This window comes from Lissotriton helveticus, chromosome 1_2, assembly GCF_964261635.1.
Source record: "Lissotriton helveticus chromosome 1_2, aLisHel1.1, whole genome shotgun sequence".
Classification (NCBI taxonomy): domain Eukaryota; kingdom Metazoa; phylum Chordata; class Amphibia; order Caudata; family Salamandridae; genus Lissotriton; species Lissotriton helveticus.
In genome coordinates this window covers 30,240,572-30,260,687 of record NC_136058.1, presented here as the reverse complement: position 1 = coordinate 30,260,687, position 20,116 = coordinate 30,240,572, and the positions used below count along the sequence as shown (strand labels likewise).

Sequence of the window (20,116 nt, the reverse complement as noted above, 5' to 3'; positions counted from 1 at the left end):
CAGCAACACTAACAAGAAGTATAAATTCTGATTGCATCAATTGCGATAAGGGAATGGATATACCATGGCTTTATTTTTTATTTATTTATTTAATGCAATTTTACATAGCGTGAACATTACCCGAAGGTGTCAGAATGCTTTACAAAAAAAACCAGTTGCGTTACATAAGGACTTTGGATTACATGAGTTACATAAGAGATACAAACAGAAAAGAATTGCAAATGTACAAGGTGTAAAGTCACTCAAGGAAGAGATAAAAACAGGAAAAAATTGCACATGTACAAGTTAAAAGTCACTCAAGGAAGAGATAAAAACACTTAAACTCTAAAATCACATGGGAATGGTAGTAAGTACAAAAGTCTACTACATATACTAGTGATTAGAGTTCTATATAAACAAATATTAAATTCACACATGATTAAATTTTAACAGCAATTACGCTTGGATAATTATATAATACATATTTACATATATATTTAAAGCCCCCCAGCAAAAAGAGAAAAATGATCAAGGGTCATCAGGAGGAGCCCTGATGGAGGAAGGAAGGGAACAAAGGTAAGACAAAATGACGGGTCCGGGTCGTGGGTATAGACGGAGACCATCTCAGGCGGGAAGCACAAAAGTCAGGAAAGTCAAGAATCCAGAAGAAGAACACAGCAGGATTCCATGGAATAGGGTCAGAGGGGGGACGCAGCATAGGAAAGGATTCCTTGGTGAGAGACTGGCTGTTGAGATGGTCCGGAGTTATCAAGAGGCATTATGTCATCCGCAGGTGCCATTTTGGAGTCAGGCAGGGTCGATTTCAGAGTTTGGGTGTGTCGGTATATAAAAATGATTGACCTGCATGTCTTGCCCGTTACTGTGTCCGCTGCCGCCCCAGATAGCTGCCTCAATGTCTACCTGGGCATTCTGCTTCTCTCCCCACGCTGTTCTCGGGTGCGTCTCAATGGATGCGTTTCACTGCCACCCGGGCCCCAGAGCTCCGGGCCTGTACCTCGTACAACACTCCGTAGCTGCCTGCCCAATCTCGGCCAGTAGAGTGCAGCGGGGCCGGGAAGGCGCTGGAAGGAAGGTGGGCGTCTGCGGCCTCCGCTGCTGCTTCACGCCGGTCTTCATGGCTTCGGGTTCCGACGAGTTCACTTGCCGGGACCTTGTGAAACAGGCGGGCAGCGGGGAATCTCGAAATGGTGCATGGGAGCCCCCGGTGGGTAGCCCTTGGGGGCAGAGAAAGCTTTATGAGAAAGCTTGTCTAGTATAAATCTCGAACACTTCTTTTTAAACCTAAGTGATATGGGTAGTGTAACTATAAAATCACTTCGGGGGATGTTGTATGAAAACTATCATATGTTATGATGAAGAGTTGTCTAAATCCTCAGTAGCAAGGTATATGTTAATAGAGAATATGTCACTCAATTTGCCATCAGGTTACCTCTTGAAGAATATTGATCGATGTGAAAAACATGCTTTGTTTTCCGTTAGGGTACAGTACTAAACTTCAAATGACGTGCCCATGTGACAACCATAGTAAACAAACCATGGTACACTTTTTATTCTTTTGTAATTTTTATCAAATGTACACAAAACTGTTTTTAATTCTGTTTTTTAAGGAAACTGCCATTACTGACCATAAACTAGCTTATACTAAAATTCTTAGATTAGAAGAAGATGCTTTGGTCATCCGAGTAAGTTCTTTTTTGAAAGCAGCTGTTCCTGCACGCATTTCCATGGACGAAGAATGATGGTTACATTTTTAGCATGTTCCCACCAAATATGGCTATATGTGAGTGGCTATAATTAATTTATGTACATATCCCACGAGTCATTTCCTTTCTTTTCTTGTGTATTATATTTCTATGTTTTTCTTTTTATAGATTTAAAGCATTTTTTTAATAATAGATGTATTTGACTTGTGCTTTTATGGATACAACTTATTAATCCGAATAAAGATTTATTGAATTGAATTGAATAACAGGATTCCAACCCTGCACCTGGATTCTGCAATCTGTTAGTCTTCCCTGCCCAGTTGTGCCACCCCAGTCCTGGATCTTTGGAAAGGGAAAGGATCCAAGGTGCTTGGCAGAAGAATCAGCGCATCTTTTTGGCTGGGCAGCGCATCCCCGTGCAGAACCGATGCATCACCACTACTGCGTGGGTTGGATCTGTCGCAAAAGATTCACATTGCCACAGCTGCACCGCTCACCTGAACTGATGCATAAGCTCTATTGTGCCTCACATCTTCGACACTGGACTTTGCACCTCAAGCCCCGTTGCTGGGATCTGTAACGGAAATGGACCTTGCACCATAGTCTTGTCGCATCTCAGAACCAACGCAAAGTCTTGGCTGCACAGCACATTTTCAGCATGGATCCATGCAGCGCTCCACATCCAGGACTTAAGGTACTTTGTTCAGTGGGCATAACTGGGTCCCTGTAGCCGGCACATGCTTCATTGGTGTTGGCCCGAACATGTGCCTTTGAGCTGGATTGGCGTGACCAGATGTCCCCAACAGTGTTTAGTGCTTTTTGGGCTATATTTCTTAATATTTATTAATATCTGAAGTTCTACTCATTGGATTTTTGTTGTTTTTATCTTATTTTATTTATTACAATCAGAGCTTTTTCTGACCTGGTGTGGAATCTTTATGTGTGGTGTTTTCACTGTTTTACTGTTTGACGTGTTGCAAAAATACTTTACACACTGAATCTAAGTTAAGCCTGAATGCTCTGTGCCAAACTACCAGAGGGTGAGCACAGGCTAACTTAGGGTTTGCCTGCCCTTACCCTGACTAGGATTGTGGTTGCTGCTTGACCAGCGCTTACACCCCAGTCAACCATCAACCCAATTTCTAACAGTATTTCTGAGAACACAGTATGGTATTGTTGTTTTTAAGTGTTTATGTTCCAATGCTTGCTTCTCCACCTCAAAGGTATATTGGAGCCACCTAAGGCTGAGCTGAAAGCTAGACAAGACCAAGTCCTAGAAACAAGTGAGACAGTGAGCAGGAGAACATTCTCATTTTATCCCACTGGCCTTTCACCTCTGTTGGCATGTTCCACAAGTACAGCACTGCAGAGGGGGTGACAAGCAGAGGAGAGGAGGATCCGCGTCATTTCTACGACAAGCCGCATTTTCAGTTTAGTGGTCCTTTGATGGAGAGGGTGATAGACTTAAGCAGAAAAGTTATGTCAAAAGTGTTTTAAGGCATTTTGCATTACATTTTCAGATTTCAAGTTGAACGCAATAGCGAAGAGAAGAAAATCACCAACCACTGGCCAGTACTCTTTAAAGAGTTTTGATCTGAAAAGGTTTAGTCATGCTAGAGAAGAATTTGTTTTCAAAGAAACAGCAGTGTCTCTGTATGGAGAGTAATAACTTGTATGTGGCATTCTGGTCCAGTTGCACCTTGTGGCGGTGCGTTTACATGCTGCTTTGACTGAAGGACACAGTGTCCATTTGGTGCAACTCGGTTACCCTGCGGATCAATGGAAAAAACATACAGATCACAGTTTGTTATCTCGCACTACTAAGATGAAATCAGCTTCTTGCACGTGAAGCTTGATGTCCAAAGAAGGTAGTGCCATTTAGAAGCACCCACCTGAAGGTGAATTTAATTGTGAGAGTTGCTTTGTTATCTCCACCTGTTACATGGTTCTCCAATTTAGCAACATGTTTCTGACAATATGTGATATGGGAAACGTGCCTTATCTTTCTGAAGGAGTATAAATAAAGGTCTCTGTCTGATTCTCCTCAGCGGCAACATGAAGCTCCTCCTGCTCCTGGTGGCCGCCGGGCTCTGCTGCGCTCAGTACAACCCCAACACCAAGGCTGGAAGAACGTCCATTGTCCACCTGTTTGAATGGCGCTGGGCCGACATTGCAAGTGAATGTGAGCGGTTCTTGGGGCCCAATGGGTTTGGGGGAGTTCAGGTAGGTGGCAACATGTCTTTATCAAATGAAAAACCCACAGAAGCTTGAATTGGGGTCATAGTTTGTGATGTTGGCTTTTATAAGAACCGGGAAACGCAGACATCTGCAGAACATGTCAAAATGAACTGGAATAATGTTTAATTTGGTGTGCAATATAAAAAAAGACCAGTTCACCCGTATTAATTGTGTATTTTTTTAACATTGAAAACCACTGCTTACACCCAAAGTCCTTTTACAACGGAAACTCAAAATGTCAGTATTAAGCTGAAATCCTTAATGGTATTTCAACAAAATGTGCATCAGGTTTGACTGAGAATTGTATTATGGAATGTGTGCTGGGAGCAAAAAAAACACAAAACAGGGAAAAATCCTTGTTTTGTGCTGGATTTCGAACAGTGGTCACTCATCAAACAGTGGCGTCTCCAGGGTGGGGCCTACCGGGTCCTCTGCCCCAGCTGGGTTCCTCCTGACCTCCCCTTTTGACCCATCACCAGGTCTGTTAGGCAAAGGATACTTTACAAGAAAAACAGAAAGTAGATCTGTTTATATAAATGTGAACGAGGAAGCATAGCTGTAGGGGAAGAAACAGGAAAAGAATTGAAGGAGAAAAAACAGGAGAGAATTTTTAAAATGAAAATAACTAAGGGGCAGATGTATCAAGCGATTTTTTTGTCGCAAACGCTGCAAATCGGTAAAAAGCAGCGTTTGCGACAAAAAAATCGGAAAATGGAATGTATCAACTGAAACTCATCGCAATATTAAGGAATCGCAAATTTTGCGATTCCTTAATATTGCATAAGCATTTAAGGAATCGCAAATTGCGATTCCTTAAATGCTATGTAAGAAGCAATTAAGTTTTGCGAATTTACACTAAGAAATCGCAAATTACCACCAACTTGTAGTTGGTGGTAATTTGCGAATTCTTTTACAAATGCACTTTTTGGCATTTGTATGTGTGCCATATGCGCACACATGTACATTTCAGGGGTGCAGCATCCTTGCACCCTTGAAATAATTCTCAATTTGCGATTAGCAAATTGCGAATCGCAAATTGAGAATAACTTCCCATTCCTTCCTATGGGCCTCCTGGCCCATAGAATTGAATGGGAAATTATTCCTTAATTGCGATTAGCAATTTGCTAATCGCAATTAAGGAATTTTAAGAAATCGCTAAAAAATAGCGAATTTATAAATACATACCGTTTTACAATCCTCAAATAGCGATTCTCAAAAAATCGCTATTTGAGATTTGCAAATAGGTATTTTGATACATCTGCCCCCAAATGAATAATTGGGGAAAAAAGGGACAAGCTATATATAATATATTTGGAGGACGAAGCGCAATGCCTGGCATACCAGACACAATCAGCCAAGATGCATTGCGGTTTCAGGATTGTTGTCCTTCTTCATAAGAGAGCAACAAGTGAAATGTGGGAGTGCTGGTAATGTTTGTGCTCACAGTCTTTTCAGGTTTCTCTACCATTCCCACATCCCAGATCAGGGGTGCATCCATGAGCTGAGCAGCCCGGTAAATCAACAAGAAGCCAATCACAAAAGGAGAAGGGGGCACAGTGCCTGGCATAGAGTGCACATATGAAGGCTCACAGCAGAGTCTTTTACAGCAAATGCACCACCTATCTCCTCTGGCGGGAAGCTGAATGTGAGATCCCAAAGAAGCGCCATAGGGAGAGCGCTACACGGTTTCTTTCAGGGCAAAGGAATGCAAGGCAGGGGAGTAGGGCCTGGGATGTTGATTGCTGCTACACGAGGGGCAGATTTTCATCAGTATTACTTTGGCTATGGCAATGTAATCTCACTGACTAGAGGGCAGACAAAGGCCCACAGACCCAATAACCGATCCAGCGCTAAATTAATCTCTAGCATCCTGCCTTGCACAGACTATTGCTGTAGTGCCTCGAAGTTTAAATAAGAGGGTTGCATTTGCTGACAGCACCCCAACTCAGGCTCCAGAAAAGGTTCGAAGAGGTCCTTCCATAGACCATCAGAGATGCACCTCTAGAGTGCGCTTTGGTATATTGTAGCGTGTCCGAATTTTGACAATAAAAATTTCCTCCGCTAAAATATCAACTTGTTCTATCACATTATTTAAAAATGAATATTCTGGTAGTACTTATTAGGAACCTAATAAATTGTGAGCTGCCTACGTCAATTAATACTCACTAAGGCATGTTAAACAATATAGCCCTCTAGTATTTTTCATTTGATCGTGATATTCAGAGCAGTTTTAGTCTTTCCTCTAATTTGTCGTTTTGTTTTCCTTGTGAAAGAACATGTTGATTACTTTGATATCTAGAGAGTAGGAGACATAGAACCAGGAATAATTAAAGGATGGTGTCAACAGTTTAATACTGTTACCGCCGCTCGACCATTTATTATAGTAATAAATTTCCTAAGCAACAGAAATAAAGGCACTACTCAGAATTGTAAGAAACGTGACCCCGTACATTCGCGTTTAGAACATCATGTATCTTTAGGTGCATTAGGCAATGCAGCTTTTACCTTCGGAGATCCCTGCTAAAATAATGTTGGAAATATTTATATATTTTACAGGTCTCTCCTCCAAATGAAAACATTGTTATCACAAATCCAGATAGACCTTGGTGGGAAAGATATCAACCAATCAGCTACAAGCTGTGCACCCGTTCCGGAAATGAGCAGGAATTCAGAGACATGGTAACCAGGTGCAACAATGTTGGAGTAAGTACAAATAATCTTCGATACCTAAATATAAGTTACCGTCAGGATTTTAAATGGGAAGGTACTGAGGAGGATATGAACAAGGAAGTGATGGAGCACGGCATTAGCCTCGGCTTAACGCTGCGCTCCGCCACTTCTGAAACACCATGCTGCACGATATTTACAAGAATGTGGTGCAGCCTTGCGTTTACCCCTGCTATGGTGTAAATGTAAATTGTAAATTGATACTTGTATAGCGCACTACTCACCCGCAAGGGTCTCAAGGCGCTTGTACGAATACCGCTGTGGAACCCATCCTGGCTTTCCCTGTGAGGTGTCCACTCCTGGGCACCCCCAAGGTGGAGGCCAGGCATCCTTAGCGTTGTGTGGGCCGTTGTGGAGATTAACCGCATGCGTGCGGCGGCTTTTTTGGCGCTGTGCGTTTTAAAAAAAAAAAGCCGCGTTACATGACGAGCTGAGCTCGTCATGAGCATGCGAGCGGCGCAACTCATGACGAGCTCAGCTCGTAATGAGCATGGAAGGGGTTAAGCAAGTTTTGCCCAGAGTTGCAGAGTGGGACTCCATGATTGGAATAGGCACCGAAGCAAGAATTATCAGGTCCGTGGAATTTTGAGCCCAAGACCCGCCGAGGCGGGGAATTGAACCCTGGTCCCAGGCTAGACCTCTGCATCAGGGTCTGCCGCTCTAACCATTGAGCCACACTTCTAAGTTTAGCAACTTAGAGCCATGGCAGGCACCCTTGCACCATAGTGCAATGGTGACTGTGTGCAGGGGAGGATTGGTTATGTGTAGGAAGGTATCCCTTGTTGCACATAAACAATCTTAAAATGCAATTCTGTCACTTTCATGTGTGCTGCTTCATGCAGCACACATGAAAGTGACAAAATGTCCTTTTTTAGAAGGTTTGTTTATGGCAGGAAGGAGCACCTTCTTGTACATGAACTAACCATGGCATTTTGCTTTTTCCATGTGTGCTGCACAGGGCAGCAGGCATGGAAAAAGCAAAAACGAGGAGAAATTATGCATTTCTCCTTGTTTCGCCAACTTAAGACCAGGGTTTTCCTGGTCTTAATTTTTGCGCTGCCTCCTATGTACGCCAACCTTGTACATAGGGGGCAGCGTCAAATACAATGGGTGTTGCAGTGCAACACCCAGCGCAACACCAACTGCACGCCCCTTTCACGCTAACCATAGCGTGAAAGGGTGCCTTATTTACAAGGCAGCGTTAAGCCACGGGCTTAACGCTGCCTTGTACATAAGGTGCAGCAACTATCGCAACCACAAGGTTCGTAAAAGTGACTTTGTGTTGGCAATAGGGGCTTTTACATATGCCCCTAAATGTTAGCACTTCTTTAATTTGAGAAAAAGAGTAACTGCATTTCTCAAAACTACTGCAGTACATTTAGTGGGAGAGTCCCTGCGCTTCACAGGAGCAAACAGTTACTCTGGATGATGAGTACCTGCACTTCTATGTTTCCATTTAAAGCAGAGGAATTCAAATTGTGGGGCACGCCGCGCCCTCTGGGAGTATGACTGCAATCCCAGGAGGACGTAAATGAGACTGCAAGGTCTTGTAAATGAAGATGACCTGAAAGCAGAGACATAGTTTATTTGGCATGTTTCCAGGCTGTTTTCATATATATGCTGTGGTTGAGCAGCATGAACGGTGTGCAGCTATAATACGGAGTGCCCTGGGGCACAGTCAGTGAGTAGGATGACACGGGTCAAAGATGTGGTTAAAAAGAACAAATTATTTACTGACTATTTTAATTTTTCACTTCAGGTAATCGCATTCAACCCAAATTAAATGAAAAAGTCAATGCAACTAAATTATTCTGTGGAAAATGTACTCTTATACATTATAAACCTCAGTTTGCTAACACAATCACTGCAGCTGTCTCTGTTTGACCAGAGAGTCACCAAACTGAATCCATGTGTTCCCATTGGCAAATACTAACGTGTGCATTTATAGTGCTACAACGTCCCAGCCTGTGGTAAGAAGTACTTTGACTCCATCAGTTAAAGCCTATACTAGCTCCTAAGCAGCTCTTATGTTTGGTGCTTAACCAGTCCATGGGCTCGAGCTGTATGAGGGGCCAACCAAACCCAGGGTCACTGGAACTATGCTGCAGGGGAGTACCAAATCATGTGGCAGGGTTGACTAAATTAAGAAAAGGCAAGTTACGAAGCATAATGCAGCACATTGTGTGATAGTATTATTTTGTTATTTTTTATATTTCGTCATTTTTAGGTCGAGCCTGAGCAGCATGCATGCGCTGCTCTGCAAGACTTGCTGTAACAAAGTATTAAAGAGAAGTTCCGACCACTCTGCGCCAATATTTTTAATTGACTTGTGTCTTTGTCCATCATAAATGCTGGATTCTGATTCTGTAATTGGATTGTTAGTCTCTCCTTAGTACGGCCATATCTTCATTTGTTACCTCTTAACAAAAGAGGGATCAGGGGCGCTTAGAGGTACAGCATCATTGCCCTAAAGAATACTTATAGGAGCAGGAGTATGCAGTTCCTATGTGGGAAGGAGGAGGGTGGGTTGATCAACACTCCTACCCTAAGCTGGAGACAGTGTGTCTCCCAAATTGGGAAGAGGGGCCCTCACACACCCGGTTAAGTGTCATGCTTCATCATAGGGCTTGCTCCTCGTCAGGCAGTCGCTGCAATTCATTTGCAATCTCCCATGGCTACTGGCCCCTTTACTTCGGTTGCTACATGGTACGTCATTTTATGTCTCTAAGCACTACTTTCTTTAATGGCTTCTTCCTACTGCTGGCATGCAGTGCGAGCTTTCACTTTTTTTTTAAGCAGCGTGGTTGTGCTCTATCTTATATGTTTTTGGCTTAAAGAATGTCAGCCACACCATTAACGCTGCTCACGCCATAAATGTTTTTCTTTTTCTGAAAGCACTTGTTTTAAGCTACGCTTTATTTTTTTCAAACACTAGAAAGTTTTAGGTTTGAGAATGGCGGCCGCACACTCACCCAAATCAATCAACACATTCTCAATAGTGCCCGCAGGGCTCACAGGCCCTAATCCCCCCTGTTCTGCCACAGGTGCTGCACTTTAAGTTTCACCACAGTGCCTGCTTTTATATTAACAGTACGGGTGCCGGGCTTAATGTTTTAGTAGGCCTCCGTTTTTATCAGTGTTTTTTTCATCATTAGCATGGCTCCCACTTCACAGGACGCTGTAAGTCTTACTTTACTCTGCACTGGCACTACACTTTATATTTCAGTACGGCGACTGCTTTTTGTCCCTGTGCTGACAGTCCTCAGATTTAGGGACTTTTTAATGAGGCAACAGTCTGGGCCAGTTGTGCGTAGAAAACTAGTATTCATGCAGCAGTTCAGTACCTCCTGGTGCATGACAAGTTCTGTTCTTCCTTCAATTGTATAACTCCTACTTAAAATGACCTGTTTAGGGCATTGCCTGCATTTGGTCACAGTAATTATTCACTTAGCATTTTTTTTCTTCCTCTGCGCCCCAGTGCTTTCAGATGCAGATTTGCTGGCTTCTGTCCCAGTCCCTAAAGCAGTAACAGCCAAACTTCTGTGACCTTTTTTCCCACCCCAGTGTCTGTCTTTTTTTAAACATCATCCCACCCAGGCTCTTACGCCTCCTCCCCAACTCCTAGGGTCCGACTGCGTACTGGGCTCAAGCTCTTCAAGAAGATTAACGATTTCAGCAACAACTCGGACTCTTGTTGAAGCCGCGTCCTCTAACTGCAGTAATCCAATGGAGTAAGTACACAACAGAATTCGCAAGATCGACTAGAAAGGCTAGAAGCAGCAGACATCCTTAAATGGAAATTAGTGACCATCACGCTTGTCTTTACATGTATCAGCATTGTATTCTTGCACTGCCGACCGGTTCCAGTGGGTTCAGGTAACCATGTTGTTCCTGCTCATATTTCACGTGCTTTACTCGCCTTAATTATTCCTCTATGAATGCGCACATATGTATGCGCGCGTCCCATTGTAGTGCCGAAGTCTGCCTGCGTGCACGTCTTTAGTGTGAGCAGGAAGTCCTCCAAGGCCCTCGGTCAGCAGCCATTTGCCCCTTTAATTTGGCTGCCTACCCCCCACACTTCTTTTTAGGTCTCGACTTAAAGCATTGCTTTTAGCAATGCTTGTTGTCGAGAATTATAGTAGGCAATCCAAGCTATGAAACCATAGCGCATTTTGGACAGTGGGTGTTGATTACTGGTGCGGAACGCGCGTCCACATCAAAGCCATCAGCCTCCCTCCCACCTCCCCCCTAATTGCTTTCACTTTCACGGCCGCTAGGCCGTGAGCTTCTTCAAAGGGATCCGCTCCCCCGCCCCCTGCTTCACTACAAAGGAAAGCACATTTCCCAGCACTAGCATTTCCCGGCCGCTTCCCTTCTGCCCCTGTTAGACTCCTTTTTTGTGCCCTTCTGCCCCCTGTTAGACTTGTTTTTCCCTTGTTTTTGTGCCCTTCTGCCTACTGTTAGACTCGCTTTTTGTGCCCTTCTGCCCTCTGTTAGACTCATTTTTTTCCCTTGCAACCCCAGCATCACTCAGCGCAACCCCTGCATCACTCAGCCCAACCCCTGCATCACTCAGCACAACCCCTGCATCACTCAGCGCCTGCAACCCCAGCATCACTCAGCGCAACACCTGCATCACTCAGCGCAACCCCTGCATCACTCAGCACAACCCCTGCATCACTCAGCGCAACCCCTGCATCACTCAGCGCAACCCCAGCATCACTCAGCGCAACCCCTGCATCACTCAGCGCAACCCCTGCATCACTCAGCGCAACCCCTGCATCACTCAGCGCAACCCCTGGATCACTCAGCGCAACCCCAGCATCACTCAGCGCAACCCCAGCATCACTCAGCGCAACCCCAGCATCACTCAGCGCAACCCCAGCATCACTCAGCGCCATCACTGCATCAATCTCTGCAACCATTCAACAACAACTGGTTCAAATTTGTTCTCTAAATGTTTCAAGCTTTATTACAAATGTCACAAAAATATGTTGATATTTCACTTCTGTTCTTGGATTTTCATCACAATAAAATACATTGAACATAATCTTCACAAAGGTTATTTACAAAAGTTTAAGCTATTGCCATTATAAATTAGAATCACTTTTATTTAAGTTTTAATTATTTAAAAAAATTAAAAGCCATTGTTATTTGTAATATCAATACATCTAAGTCCCGTAAATACAAAACATGTTGCATTACAAATGCTATAGGTGTCACATTTGCGAAAGTTATAACTATTGGCATTGTAAATGACAAAGCTATTAATTTAGCTATTTTCAAAACCAACACATGAATAAAAAGATTGTCATTTACAAGACCAATGGCTCAAACTTTCATAATGCGAGACCTATTGCATTGCAAATACTTAAGCCTTTGGATAGATCTCTCACGCAGTCTTCTAATTAAATAATTCAAATATTTTTCCTTCACAAGCTAATTGGGTTGCTTGCATCTGGTTAAGCAACACTATTGTGAAAGTGTATTTTGGCATTCAAAAAAAATGACAACAGTGTCAAGGCTGAAGGAAATTGCTGCAGAGGCGAAATCTGAGGAGCAAGGCAAGGGTGTGAAAGGTTAATATAGGACACTGCATTGCCACCTCACAGATGGAATAATTTAATTTTGCAGCTTTCACTCCTCTCTATGGGCCACATGTATGAACACATTTTCCCATAGACACAGAATGGGTAAAAACCTTTGATACATGTGCCCCTATATCTCTCCAGTTACGTCGCTGTTGTAAATATGCTAGAATGAAACTAGAATTGAAAAAATGGGTGTAATGAAGCCTAGAATAAAATTGGAAGGCATATATGGCTTCAGCTAAAAACTGAAAGAGTGATGCTGGATTTTTCCACGAAGTGAAAAACTTGTTTTAAAATAAAATATGCTCGTCTTTTCTAACCAACCATGTGTCAGGTTTATCAATCAGAAACAATTTTCATCTCCTTTGATGATGCTAATTCTTCATTATTTGTCCAACCCATATGGTTTCTCCTTTTGTGAATTGCATGTAACCGGAAATGACATCAAACAAGAGCAAGTCTGTTTTACAGTAAAGGGAGATTACATCCTCATTCATTCCTCGTCCAGTTCCATACTATATGCACTATATAGGCCTCCCCACTACCACATATAAGCATATGCATATGCACAACTATTTGTTACCCTAAGGCACTGCTCATTGCCTCACACATGATGACATAAGTAACATCATCAAGGACATCATATATCAAGCTCCATTAACATCTTTCATAACATAACTTTGGGCAGGGAGGGTGTGGGAGTTTTGAAAAAGCTTTACAGTTAGTTCAATCTGTGCACAAACTGTTACTATTTAATCACCAAATTGGTATACTTTCTTCTCCATGGCTAAATACATATAAGGTCCTAAAGGTGAGACCGATTGCACTGCAAATGCTTGTTACATTTGGTAACACTGGGCATAGGTTTCACCTAATTAATGCCGATTGATACCCAAATATAGCCGTAACCAACAGAACTGTGACCAGGCAAACGATGTGAAGGGCCTTTTATTGTGTGGCAACACATGTCACTGTGGTTTTAGTAACTTTTGATCAGATGATTGATTATATGTAAAACTTGGCAAATATATAATTATGGAGAAAAAACAGACACCACCAAAGTGCATGATCCCAGTGAACCTGACTAAACCCTTATTATGGCTGTTTCACTATCCTTTCTTACTTGCATGAAGGGCCAGTGCACACTTGCTGTGCCAGTGTTGCATTGGGCCTCAGAGCAAGGGCACACAAGAACGGAAAATTGAAGCAGAAGAGACACCTCAGTTTGAGTATCAGAAAGATGCCTGTGAGGGAGGTTGGTCAATATCGGAGTCCATGTTTTTAACAAAGAGCAGAGGAAACAGCCTACTTTGCTAGGCAGTAGCTATACTTAGTGAAGCAGATCTGAGCATGGGGTTTTTTCCTTGGTAGCACAGAGCTGACTGCACCTTTGTTGAAAACGAGGGGAGAAGATGTGGCCTGGAAGCGAGAGCTGCCTGCTTTGGGACCTGGTTCAAGTCCCGGCCTCAGCTCAACTTTCTGTCTGTGATTCTGGGCAAATCACTTAGTCTCCCTGTCCCTGAAAATAATAATACAAAAAAGCATGTCCTTGTTTAACGTAAATGGTGCTCATGTAAGGATTTCCAGTGTCAGAGTCAGTGCCACAAAAACCAACAAAAAAGTACAGAGAGCTTGTTCAAAATTCGAGGGATGGCCAGGCAAGATGGGCAAAGGCCTGAAAGAGGCAGTTCCATTCTATATGCACTATATAGGCCTCACCACTACCACATATAGGCGTAGGCATACTAGACTGTAAGCTGCTGAAGTTCCCTCAAAGAGAGCTGTTTTTCTATTTGATCCTGATTGCCAGAAGAGAAATTTGTATAAAATGGAGGGATCCTCTGCCGCTGGAAGCAGAAGACTGGGTTAGGGCATCCATTAGAGTGAAATGACATGACCAGTGTGCGGAGAAGGGGATTATCCCTGTTATTTGGTACGACTTTTTGGTGTGGAGCAGCTCCCTGGGTATCAACTCTATAGTCCAATGATTACACCATGGCACCGACAAAGGTGTTGGTCTGGAATGGTACTCAGACCAGAGCGATTGCAGTGGCTGCTTGGTGGACAGTTAAGCGGAGCGGCTCTACACAGTACTGCAGATTCTTTCTGGTGATATGAGGAAAAAAAGAGAAGTACATGCTTTGTAAGGCCATTATTGCAAGTTTCCGATGCCCGGTGCAGCTGTTAATGCAAACTAGTAACTGCAACAAGTTTTTGACACGTACGCAGACCTGTACATATTCTCCTCTGGACTTTAGCTGTTGAAATCAGTAAAAATCTCCAAGGGAAAATGAATTGGGAGAGGGTATGATCAATTGGCAGGTGACTCAAACCTACAACTGCCCAATCTCTGGTAATTCTTCATTACTCAGGGATTCTAAAAGTTTAACTCAAAATCTCCTGTAATGTTGCACTCAGGGAATTAAAATTATCGTAATCTCCTTAAGTGTGCCTTTAAAGCCCTGCATCTAGGACACTCATGAGGGCACCCTAGATCGTCTTGGTTCTTTTTAAATTTTTTTTTTTTTTTTAAATGTCCATATTGATTTTTACATATAGCAGAAAATTTAACAACAAGCTTCTAGGAGACAAAACATGAGAGCATATCTTAAAGATACAATGACAAACAAAGAACATCATCATAATTGAGCGTGCGTAGAAGATCATACATCTTTGTAATCAATGCGTATAGTTGTGAAGTGGATAGGTGGAGTATAAACTGGAGAGAAGTTTATAAATGGGGGAAAAGGGAATTTGATTTCAGCCTGTAGACCCATGTTCAATGTTGCCCGGGTAGTTGCATAAGGGTTGCCAGAAGTCTCTGGTGTGAGAGGTGGGAGGTTGAAGGAGGGCATAGTCTTCGCTGGCGCTGTCACAATATGTCATGCTTTCAAGCCACGCTGAAGAGGTGCGTATTTGTTACTGTCCCAATGGAGCGCGTTCTCATGCTTGGCTAATAGGAACGCCATTGAGGTAAGTCAGCACATAGATCTCTGTATTTCCCTGGCATAATCCTAAGAGGATTCATAAAGGGGGTGGTGATGGTCAGAGTATCTGAATTAAGCAGAACACTCCTACCCAGTCAAAAGATCAGGGCTTGATCCATCACCGTTTTTTAGCTCACTGCACCATCCCAGCTCAGAACCTGGCTACATGCAAATTAGTCTGACCCTGGCCCAGTGCATCATGGGAACAGGGCAGACCAAACTACCAAGCCAATTCTTTACTGGAAAGGAAACAAGCTTCCGGGGAGGGCCAGGAGGAGATCGGGTGTGAGCACTATATTCATCATGGCAGAGACATGGGTAAAGACAGAAGGCCAGTGCACAGATACCACCGGGCATGTCCATGTTAGGTGTGTAAAATCTGCTCCCAGAGCAAGGCGCTTTGGTGGTATCGTGTGGGATCATATTTGGTAATGCCTGAGGGAGACCGATAGATATGATGGAGATATTTAAAATACAACAGTTTATGCCTATGATTAACCGAAATAGCATATTTTATCGGTGAGTGGGTTGCCAATTCCTGAGTCCAAATCTCCCATACATGCAAAGTAGTGTTAGGTTTCATAGTAATGCACAGATGTTACAATCTAGAGGTCATGAGATCACCATTCGCGTCAGACACCACGAGCGTCAGAGATGGAAAATCCTCTAGGGACAGTGGGTAAAAAGGGAGGAGAGATCGCAGAGTGTTGTGCAGTCTCCAAAAGTGGTCCAAGTATGAGGCGTCTTGCAGACAAGGGTCAATAGGTGGTTGCAGAGCATGGTCATCAGGGAAAAGATCCCCTACAGTGAATAGGTTATGATGGTGAAGTGTGCGCTGCACTAACTTTTCATGTGTGAAAGCAAGCCAAGGATTAGCATGTAATGGAAGAGCAGGGGATTAAAGAGGACCACTGCTCAAAGTCTGTCGAAGCCTATGCCATACCCAACAGGTTGTGGATGCAGTTTGAATGTTGTTGGCATGCAGTGGGATGCCCTTTGGTAGGATCGAGGTCAGTGGAAGAAGACCACCCTATTGGTCCCGCTCAGGCCTCAGATATGGAATGCGGGTGTCTGGATAATAGCACTGATGTGTAAATTGACATTGGGCAATGAGATAATATAGATAAAGAATGGGGACCCCAAATCTGCTGCAGTCATAAGGGAAAGTGAGAGTATCCCAGTGGGGGAGGCTCCAGGCCCAGGCAAGGCTTAGGAGGAGACTGCGCGGAGTGAAAAAAGAAAAGGTATTTGTAAGAGGAATGGGAATGTTTAAACAAAGTATAATCAACGGGAAGTATAACCATTTTAATCATGGTCACACGTTCTGCCAGGGATAGGGGCAGGTTAATCCAGTCGTCTACATGCATGGCAAGATCAGCCAATACTGGGCCATAATTCAACTGTAATATTTCGGTCCTTGTCTCTGTGGAGTCAAAGGCCTAGACATTTGGTGCCATCCACAGCCCATGTGAAAGGGTCTTCGGCTGGTGTGGGTTGTGCGGAGTCTGTGAGGGGGAAAATCTCAGATTTAGCCCAGTTAATCTGGAGCCCGGACAAATTGCAGAATCGGACAATCTCCTACATAAGCGGAGAAAGGTTGTCTGATGGGTGGCAGACAAGTAACAATATATTGTCTGCATATAAGGAAAGCAGAAGGGGCCTGTGACTGAGTTGAAGGCCCCCGATGGGAGTGGTGTCCTTGCATATAATGAACTAGAGTGTCCACTGCAATGATGAAGAGGTTGCACCCCTGCCTGGTCTCTCTCATGATAGAAAATGCTTCGGTTAATGAGCCATAGCCTTGCAGAAGAGCCACCGGGTTGGAATATAAAAGCATGATCAGAGATATGAATGGGGCAGCAATACACAGCCTGCCCAGGACTGCTCTTAAAAAAGGCTACTCAAGGGAGTCGAACTCTCTTTCAGCATCCTGCAAAGACACCACTACAGACATAGAAGAGGAGATCTTATTAAGTACTGCAAAGATCGTACCCAAATTAAGGAATGTAGGCTTATGGGGTATGAAACTCGATTGGACAGGGGAAATATTCTGCTCCATTAGTAGAGCTAATCTAGTGGCTAGGATTTTGGTTAATATTTTATTATCAAGGTTTAAGCGGGAGAGGGGCCGATAGGAAGCAGCGAGGTAGGGATTCTTACCCGGTTTCAGCAAGAGAGTAAGATCTGCTTCTCATAAAGAAGGAGGTAATGTACCAGTAGTTAAGGAATCATTATACAGAGCTAAAAGGTTAGGAGATAATTGTTGCTTGAAGGCTTTATAGAAGGCCCCTGTTAAGCCATCTAGTTTACGTGCCTTAGACCCGTCAAGAGCATCAATATTGTGGACAATTTCTTCTATAGTAATCAGTTCACTGGGAAACTATCATTGACCATGACCTGGACATTTCCTCTCCCAATAATGGCAGACTCTAGCATGTTTCCCCAAGAGTGCAATCTACTTATCAGTAAGGTCATGGAATTCGGTCAACAAAACGAAGCAGCGGTGTAGTTGGGGATCTCCATCAGAGGCAGTGGTACGATCTATAACCTGCACTTCCGCCTCAACGTGTTTTTTTGGGGCACGTATATCATAAAGGATGCTAGTATGCATGGAAATGCATACTCCGCGGACGAAGGCTTTGCAGGCCTCCCAGAGGATGACCTGTGTCGAAGCTGTTCCTTTGTTCAATGCAAAGTACTCAATTATTGATTTGAGAATAGAACACCAGGACATGAAGGGCCTCTCCGTGGAACCTCCAGGTATGGTCGGTGCCACATCTGTATGGGACCTGCAACTGAAGAAGGATTGGCCTGTGGTCAGATTAGGTCTGTGGCAATACAGTGACCTCTGTAGGCCAGAGATGTACATTAGCCAAGATAAACCAGTAGTTCAGCTTCATTCACACGGAATGGGGAGTGGAATAAAAAGTGAATCCGTGGAGAGATATGTATCGGATGCCCCAATTGTCCCCTAATGCATAGTTGTCAATGATATTTTGCAGTATGTCCTGAGCTTGGGGGTTACCACTGGATCGGGAGCTGGTTGAATCAATGTATTGACAGTGAGACACATTGAGAACGTGCCATATGGGCAAAGAGTTCCTGGAAAAAGGCACGGTCATCTACGTTTGGGGCATACACATTTATCAATAAAACATGTTTGTTGGCACAAATACTTTTGAGAAGGATACAGCAGCTGTTTGGGTACAAATGGCAATTATAGAGAGTGAAGGGACCATTTTGTGAATAAGAATTCAAATGTCACAGGAATGGAACTACAACAGGATATATTTTAGCATAGGAGGGGTCAGCGATTGCGGGGGGCGGATGTGCCTCCTGGAGGAAGGTGATTTTGGTGCCATGTCTGTTCAATTAGGACAATACCTGCTTCCCCTTTTGTGGATTGTTAACTTCACATATATTCCAGGTAATAAGGGAGATGTTAAGCTTTCTATTTGTATCTGAAAGTGACGTGGCATATAAAAAGAGGGTATAGGAAAGGACTCATTGCAGGCGATTCAATGTGTTGCAGCGAGCAAGCATAAAAAACAATTAAACATTAACAGAGACCAAAAACTGTACTTCCAACCTCCCACCCATACCAATTAATAATACATCCAGTGACTCCCAAGAAATAGAAACCATAAAAAAACAGTCCCAATTGTATAAAAGTAATGATCACCATGAGGTTCGCGGTGACAACTCTCCCAGATGCGACCTGCTAGGAAGAATAACCCTGGAGGATAGATGCGAATTAACCGCAGTTACACAATAGTTTTATACACAGCAAGATATGATAGAATAATAGACAGTGCTCAATATTAAGGCCATGGTATAGATGTAACAAAAGTCCAGCTTACAGGCATAAATTAGTCAATTACCACAGGCCAGTTCAATCCAGCGAAGATGACCATTGAGGTGTGGCGGATTCAGCTCATTCTGGCATCGCCTGTTGAGGAGAGGAAGGTTTGGGAGTTTGTTGTTTACAAAAAGCTGTTACTTCTGCTTGAATATCAAAGATGTGTGTTTTACCATTGTGTTCAACTCGTAGGCGAGCGGGGTAAAGCACTGCATACCTGAGGCCGATTTTAGCATTTTTGAAGAGCCTCCTCTACCATAGAGGTGAAGTCTGGATAGAGCGAAATGCTGGTGCCTAGGTTGTAGAGTGGGCCCTGTTACTGGGCCAAGTGGAGGGCAGTGTCTCTTTCTTTATAATTGAGGAGACGTGCTATAAGGAAGTGAGGTGGAGTACCCTCTGAAGGTTGAGGGCCAAGGGAGCAGCGAGCAACCTTCATAGCACTGTTGAAAGAGAAGCTGGTGCGATCAAAGAGGTTTCCCCATATTTGTAGTTTCCGCAATACCAGAAATGCTAATGTTATTTCTACGTGACCTGGCTCCAAGGTCTTCATTCTTGATAATGACCTGCAGCAGGATACATTACATCTTATCCAAGTGTTTAAACATAGCAGTAGCACCATCCTCCAGTCCTGATATCCACTCCTAAGCACCATCGATCCTCGCACCCTGGTGATCAAGACGCTCCCCCAGTCTGTCTATGCGACCTGCAAGGGTATCAAAATGTGCGCCCATGTCACGAAATCCCGCCTAAAGGTCCGCCATAATTGTGGTCTTGCCACTTGCAGCAATGGTGTGTGCTTCACAATTTCATTTGTATTTGAATGGGAGCCCTGTCCCAGGGCAGGTTTCACCCAGTCAAATAGTTGTTTGCTTTGGATTTGTGAGACCCATTTTTGCGGGAGGGCGGACTGTGAAAAGTGATGATAAGCAGGCTGTATTTCACAGTAAATATGAAGAAGTTTGAAAGAGTTGTCGCCAGGTGGGACCTCAGACAGCGGGCAGGGTGGGCAGT

General features: G+C 43.6%; 1 protein-coding gene across 1 annotated transcript in view; it reads left to right on the top strand.

Moving 5' to 3' along the window:
- Positions 1–3,751: 3,751 nt before the first annotated feature.
- The window catches only part of LOC144797738 (pancreatic alpha-amylase-like), a 51,801-nt gene continuing 35,436 nt past the window's right edge, over positions 3,752–20,116 (top strand). Inside the window, exons 1-2 of the mRNA XM_078668484.1 lie at positions 3,752–3,926; positions 6,498–6,644. Coding sequence (XP_078524610.1) covers positions 3,759–3,926; positions 6,498–6,644 — 315 coding nt within the window. The 5' untranslated portion in view covers positions 3,752–3,758. The remainder of the gene's footprint in view (positions 3,927–6,497; positions 6,645–20,116) is intronic.